We start from the raw sequence: 7,984 nt of genomic DNA on the forward strand, positions 1-7,984 counted from the left end.
TATATACAATTTTATTTTATAAAGCAATTTCATGAATTTATTTTATTTAATCACCATAGCAATACCTCAAATTACATAATTTTATCCATGTTGTCTACGCATGAAACTGGGTCATAATGATATTAAGCATTTCTCAAACATACAGACATCTAAAGATATTGAGTCAGTAATGGAATCTAGGCAATTTGAGCCCAGAGTTGGTATTCCTAAGTAATTTCCTTGTCTTAGGTGACTCATGGATTAAATTGAGGCTAAAATTTCTCATTAATGCATTGCTTCACAATAGGCTTTCTAGTTATCTGTTGTTTTGCTTTATTTGTTGTAGTGGTAGCTATTAAACCAAGGGCCATGAGCATCCTAGATAAACATGCTACTACAGAAATATGTTTCTGATCTACTTTAATTTTCTGAAAATTCTTTTCTTGGGTTTACCAAAGTCATGAGAAATCCATCTCATTCACTTGAGCGCCCTCATGGAACACCTATGCAACATCATATTTGATGATTCTCAGTAGTCCTCAAGATTTATTGTATATAATACACTGAACATTTTCCTTTATAAAACCATGAGCATTCTATTTCCATGAAAATTCCCATTTACTAGCTCAATCAAGCTCTTTGAGGCTACAGGTACATCATCCTCTCCATTTTCTGCAGAGTTACAGACTTTGGATTCTGAATACTTTCAACTTATCATACAATCGTTTGTTTAAATTATTCTGTTATCATTATCCTGAGTCTTTCTAGCTAGTTTGCTCAGCATCTCCAATTAGAATTCAAAAGTTCATTTGTACTCTTTCTAGTCTATACTCAGAGAAACAACCATGCCTAAACATAATGTCATTTTATAATTCTATCAGTAAATAGCCTGACTTACCCAAAATCTCAATATTATTCTATGATTATCTTGATTTAACTTATATAAAAAGCATTCTAAAACACCTTTCATTATTAGATCCATTGAAATTGTCTCTGTTATTCTTCATTCTCTACAGATAACTTAGTTTCACTTAAGTAATACAATGGGATAGTCATCAAATAGAAATTCTTTAAGTACTCTGCTATCAAACCTGTCAATAATTTGTTTAGGTTCCAGTTTTTCATCATATGCTTCTGATTTTTTTTAAAAAATAGTATATGTTTATCTGCCTTTTCAAACGCAGTTACTTTCCATGTTATCTGATGCAGAACCCTTTACTCCAGTCTCCAACATCTATGTTAATATGTAACCCTTTTACTTCAAGGTGTATTCTTTACTATGACCCAGTTATAAATAATAAAATATGTATATATTTGTGACATATCATTTTCAACTTAATGTACACATTATCACCATCATTTTTATATTTTCTATACATTATGTATAAAAACATTACAAACTTTTCTATTTCTTAATTAACAATTTATATAAATAATGAAAGTAAAAACTTCATAATACAAAATTACCTCACTAGACATGAACAATCAGTATCTTATCTTTATTTCTCTTGCAGTTTAAAATACTGATTATTTCTTGAAAACTAGAATTTCTTTACACAAAATACGAAAAACAAATCTCTCATGACAAAGAACATCATCTCATGTTTTTTACATGTTTAGACTTATCAGAAAGTTAGTATTAGTTTTTTGTTATACCATTAAGTTCTTAGATCAGTGATCTGTCTCACACCACTACCCTTTCCACATGTTTCTGCTCCCTCTGATAAATTGAATAGCATGCTGCAGCCATTATCCCACTTAGATACTTCATAGCAAAGTTTGGCAGAGATGAAACTATTTGCTTCAGTTTCATGATACAATGTACTTCATTGGTTCTTCCATAGCTGCCTGCCTTTCTTCAGTCCCCACTGTTGTGGAGACTTTTACAACACAGAACAGCACCTGTGCAGCTTGTCCTTCTCTCTCAGCATCTCATTCCCATCCTTAGTTGAGCTCTTGCTCTAGCTCACTTGTTCATTCTTATAATTAAATAGTTTTAGCAAAAATGTAAGATCTAACATAAGCCACCCCCAAAACCCTACCAAAGATCTCCTACAGCTGATAAACAACTTTAGTAATGTGGCAGGATACAAGATCAACTCCAAAAAAAATCAGTTGCCCTCCTATACACAAAGGATAAAGAAGCAGAGAGGGAAATCGAAGAAGCATCACCTTTCACGATAGCCACAAATAGCATAAAATATCTTGGAGTAACTCTAACCAAGGAAGTGAAAGATCTATTTGACAAGAACTTTAAGTCTTTGAAGAAAGAAATTGAAGAGGATACCAGAAAATGGAAGGATCTCCCTTGCTCTTGGATTGGGAGGATCAACATAGTAAAAATGGCAATTCTACCAAAAGCAATCTACAGATTCAATGCAATCCCCATCAAAATCCCAACAAAATTCTTCACAGACCTTGAGAGGACAATAATCAACTTTATATGGAAAAACAAGAAACCCAGGATAGCCAAAACAATCTTATACAATAAAGGAACGTCTGGAGGCATTACCATCCCTGACTTCAAACTCTATTACAGAGCTACAGTATTGAAAACAGCTTGGTATTGGCATAAAAACAGAGAAGCCAACCAATGGAATCAAATTAGAAGACCTGGATATTAACCCACAAACCTATGAACACCTGATTTTCAACAAAGGAGCTAAAAGTATACAATGGAAGAAAGAAAACATCTTCAACAAATGGTACTGGCATAACTGGATGTCAACCTGTAGAAGAATGAAAATAAATCCATATCTATCACCATGCACCAAACTCAAGTCCAAATGGATTAAAGACCTCAATATCAATCTGAACACACTGAACCTGTATAGAAGAGAAAGTGGGAAGTACTCTACAACACATGGGCACAGGAGACCACTTCCTACATATAACCCCAGTAGCATAGACAATAAGGGCAACATTGAATAAATGGGACCTCCTAAAAATGAGAAGCTTCTGTAAATCAAAAGACACTGTCATTAAGACAAAAAGGCAACCTATTGACTGGGAGAAGATCTTCATCAACCCCACAAAAGACAAAGGTCTGATTTCCAAAATATATAAAGAACTCAAAAACTAGACTTTAAAATGCTAATTAACCCAATTAAAAAATGGGGCACTGAACTGAGCAGAGAATTCTCAACAGAAGAAGTTCAAATGGCCAAAAGACACTTAAGGTCATGCTCAACCACCTTAGCCATCAGGGAAATGCAAATCAGAACAACTTTGAGATACCATTTTACACCTGTCAGAATGGCTAAAATCAAAAATACCAATGATAGCCTTTGCTGGAGAGGATGTGGAATGAGGGGAACACTCACTCATCCATTGCTGGTAGGAATACAAACTTGCGCAACCACTATAGAAATCAGTGTGGTGATTTCTCAGGAAATTCGGAATCAACCTACCCCAGGATCCAGCAATACCACTTTTGGTAATATACCCAAGAGATGCCTGTAGAGGGAGCGGCAGGCTGCTTCCTGGCCGCCAGGCTAGCTTATGCCCAGAAATAACAACACACAAATTGTATTCTTTTAAACATTGCCTAGCCCATTAGTTTCAGCCTCTTATTGGCTAATTCTCACATCTTGCTTTAACCCATATTTAGTAATCTGTGTAGCACCACGAGGTGGTGGCTTACCAGGAGAGATCTTAACCTGTGTCTGTCTCGGAGAGGAGAGGCATGGCAACTGCCTGAGGTGTCTGCCTGACTTGGCTTTCTACCCAGCATCCTGTTCTTTTTACTTTGCCTACCTAATTTTCTGTCCTATCAAAGGGCCAAGGCAGTTTATTAACCAATGAAAGTAACACATAGACAGATGACCCTCTGATGGAGGAGTGTCTATGTGTTTGTGTTACTTTCATTTTTAATAAAGATACTGCCTTGGCCCTTTAAGAGACGGAAAATTAGGTAGGCGGAGTAGACAGAACAGAATTGTGGGAAAAGGGGTAGCAGGCAGTGGGGAGATGCTTCAGGCAGTCGCCATAGTGAGTCTCCATGCTTCTCCTCTCCGAGATGGACACAGTTTAAGATCTCTCCTGGTAAGCCACACCTCATGGTGCTATACGGATTACTAAATATGGGTTAAAGGAAGATGTGAGAATTAACCAATAAGAGGCTACAGATAATGGGCCAGGCAGTGTTTAAAAGAATACAGTTTCTGTGTAATTATTTGGGGTAAAGTTAGCCGGGTGGCGGGACACAGCCCTGCCGCTTCTTTCTACAACCCTCCTCCATCAGATGCCCTATCATACTACAAAAGCATTTGTTCAACTATGTTCATAGCAGCATTATTTGTAATAGCCAGAACCTGGAAACAACCTAGATGCCCCTCAATGGAAGAATGGATAAAGAAAGTGTGGAATAAGTACACATTAAAGTACTACTCAGCGGTAAAAAACAATGACATCTTGAATTTTGCATGCAAATGAATGGGAATACAAAACACTATCCTGCCCCAGTCACTGAGCCGCCGCCGAGGACTCAGCTGCCTCCCCCTCGACCCCTCGCTTCCCGTAGCCCGCGTCCCCCCCCCCCCCCCCCCCCCCCCCCCGCCTTCTCCCGCAGCCGCCTTCCACAGACCGTTTCCACCGAGGAAAAGGAATCGTATCGTATGTCTGCTATTCAGAACCTCAACTCTTTCGACCCCTTTGCTGATGCAAGTAAGGGTGATGACCTGCTTCCTGCTGGCACTGAGGATTATATCCATATAAGAATTCAACAGAGAAACGGCAGGAAGACCCTTACCACAGTCCAAGGGATCGCTGATGATTACGATAAAAAGAAACTAGTGAAGGCGTTTAAGAAGAAATTTGCCTGCAATGGTACTGTAATTGAGCATCCAGAATATGGAGAAGTAATTCAGCTACAGGGTGACCAGCGCAAGAACATATGCCAGTTCCTAATAGAGATTGGACGGGCTAAGGACGATCAGCTGAAGGTTCATGGGTTTTAAGTGCTTGTGACTCTGAAGCTTAAGTGAGGATTTCCTTGCAATGAGTAGAATTTCCCTCCTGTCCCTTGTCACAAGTTTAAAAACCTCACAGCTTGTATAATGTAACCATTTGGGGTCCGCTTTTAACTTGGACTAGTGTAACTCCTTCATGCAATAAACTGAAAAGAGCCAAAAAAAAAAAAAAAAAAAAAAAAAAAAAAAAAAAAAACCAAAACAAACAAACAAACAAAAAAAAAAACCCACTATCCTGAGTGAGGTAACCCAGACCCAAAAAGATGAATATGGTATGTACTCACTCATAAGTGGATTCTAGCCATAAATAAAGGACATTGAGCCTATAATTCATGATCCTAGAGAAGCTAAATAAGAAGGTGAACCCAAAGAAAAACATATAGTTATCCTCCTGGATATTGGAAATAGACTAAATTGCCAGGCAAAAATTGGAAATGAGGGTGGGGTGAGGGGAGATGGGGAGAGAGAAGTGAGAAGGGGAGGATGGGGAGAGCTTAGGGGAATGGGATGGTTGGGATGGAGGAAGGGTGGATATGGGAGCAGGGAAGTAGATATCTTAATTAAGGGAGCCATTTTAGGGTTGGCAAGAGACTTGACTCTAGAGGGGTTCCCAAGTGTCCATGGATATGTTTCCAACTAGTTCCTTGGGCAGCTGAGGAAAGGGAGCCTGAACTGGCCCTATCCTATAGCCACACTGATGAATATCTTGCATATCACCATAGAACCTTCATATGGCGATGGATGAAGCTAGTGACAGAGACCCTCATTGGAGCACTGGACTGAGCTCCCAAGGTCCAAATGAGGAACAGAAAGAGGGAGAACACGAGCAAGGAAGTCAGGACCGCGAGGGGTGCGCCCACCCACTGAGATGTTGGGGCTGATCTAATAGAGCTAACCAAGGCCAGCTGGACTGGGACTGATGGAGCATGTGATCAAACCGGACTCTCTGAACGTGCGGACAGTGAGGGCTGACTCAGAAGCCAAGGACAATGGCACTATGTTTTGATCCTACTGCATGTACTGGCTTTGTGGGAGCCTAGTCTGCTTGGATCCTCACCTTCCTAGACCTGGATGGAGGGGGGAGGACCTTGGATTTCCCACAGAGCAGGGAGCCCTGACTGCTCTTTGGACTGGAAGGGGGGGTGGAGAGAAATGGGAGAAGGGAAGGAGGTGGAAATTTTTAATTAAAAAATAAAATAAAAAATGTAAGATCTATAAACTAGAGGTTTGGGACTTTGGCTATGTATTAAACACACATACACCCCAGAAGAATACAGGAATGGTCTCAATAATGTAGAACTTCAAAAGTGTCTTCTGAACCATTTCCAGGTTTTCATGGTTCTACATCAAACATACCTCTCACATACTCTACTTATATGTTTCTGAGTCTGACCACTCTTGCTTCAGTTAGGGTTGATGATAACTTTTGTCATCAAATATAACTATTTTGATATCAGACTGTAATAAGACACTATGCAAATTTCTGTTGTTAAATTCAAATTTTATTTTCTCTGTATAGAGTTTGCATGTGCCTGCAGATTAAGTTTCACTTAGAAGTCAGCTGAAAGTTGTTGAACGTGACATCAGAAGGGTAGATTTTTATGAGCTATGAGTCATCATACCAATCTTTTTTGCTTTGAAGTACTATGATCTATTCCAAAGATTTTGGCAAATTCTTTCATCTTTAATTGAATTGCCTAAAATACAATGAGAAACCCTTTTTCAAATATCTAAATAACAAAATGAAATTCAGCCTTTTCATCATGTGTTTTTTTCCACAAGTACTGTAAATCACTTAGTTACTACTTTAAGCATATTCATATTGTGGAGGCACTGGCTGGTGGCATTGTAGGCAGTGATCCTCAGGACATAAGAATGAAAACTCAGTGCAGACTGGCTTTGTCAACTTGGATGAGACTTCAGGGAGTCTACAGGCAGGTGGTTCCTTGTTAGCATATTTAAACCACAGTATAATTTGTGTAAAGGTTTCCAGGCAACAATCAGTCCAATTCGTTGAATTCCGGGTGCACAATAAAGTTTAAGGTCTGAGTACATAGAACTCCTTTACAAAATACATGTGACCATAAGGGTGGGTTCTATAGATGAAAGACCTAGAATCTGGTGTTGTCCCTGACTGGTAGCATAAAGGTCAGCAGGCCACAGAGCACATGTGACATCTCTCATAAGGATGGGTAATGATCTTTGGGGGAAGGGAGCCTGGAATAATCTTCCTGGGGCCTTTGGATGAAGTCTGCCTCTATAGCACAAGGTGGATGAGGTCTGCCTCCCCAGTAGCAAAAAGTCACAAGGTTATTAGCACAATCCACTCTCAGCTTTCTGGGTGGAATTAAAGTATTTTATTTGTATCTCCACCATTGAGGAGAAACCACAGGGTGGTTAGCATTCTTGGTTCTCTCTTGGTGCTTCTCTGTAAGTACAAGGACTTCTGTGACCCCAACACATAGAATGTTCCAGTGAGAACTACTTCCTCCATTTATAGCTTCCCACTTTTCACATCTATCTCAGGCTTATTTGCACCCAATAATCTTCCTTTTAATATTGTACCCATGATTAACAATTTTATGAATTTTGAGTTAAGATTCTAAGTTAAAATAACATTAAATTCTTTAGTTATCCATTTGTGAATTATCGATTTCAGTTGACTAGATAACTAAACACATTCACAGTGAAGTCTGCATTCAATGCAGGCCACATACCTATTCATGGCATTATCAAAGTTTTGGCAATAAGACTGGAAATTTAAGTTTAATTAAACAGTGTGCTTCAATATGTTAAAAATTTAGAGACTATACATCTCAGAATCAAATAAAAATATTAATAGGACCTCATTAAATTCTTTGAGAAAATTAAAATTATGAGGAACTTGTAAGGATTATAGTAACTTTGTTTTTTGTATGCATTCCATGTGGCATAAATCTATTTATTATTAGGATATGTCATTAAATTTTGACACAATCTATGTATGCAGCAATCATAAAAATGAAAGTTAATAATGTTCATGTGTAATAGAAAGC

The 7,984-nt window shown here is 38.5% G+C and overlaps 1 protein-coding gene across 1 annotated transcript; it reads left to right on the plus strand.

The window, feature by feature from the left end:
* The first annotated feature begins 4,595 nt into the window (after positions 1-4,595).
* LOC119809063 (eukaryotic translation initiation factor 1-like) lies at positions 4,596-5,115 on the plus strand. Its single transcript, XM_038321761.1, has one exon. It carries the CDS (start codon positions 4,596-4,598, stop codon positions 4,935-4,937), a length of 342 nt encoding a protein of 113 aa, XP_038177689.1. The 3' UTR covers positions 4,938-5,115.
* The last annotated feature ends 2,869 nt before the right edge of the window (positions 5,116-7,984 follow it).

The sequence above is a fragment of the Arvicola amphibius genome, chromosome 3 (genome assembly GCF_903992535.2).
Source record: "Arvicola amphibius chromosome 3, mArvAmp1.2, whole genome shotgun sequence".
NCBI classification, from domain to species: Eukaryota; Metazoa; Chordata; class Mammalia; order Rodentia; family Cricetidae; genus Arvicola; species Arvicola amphibius.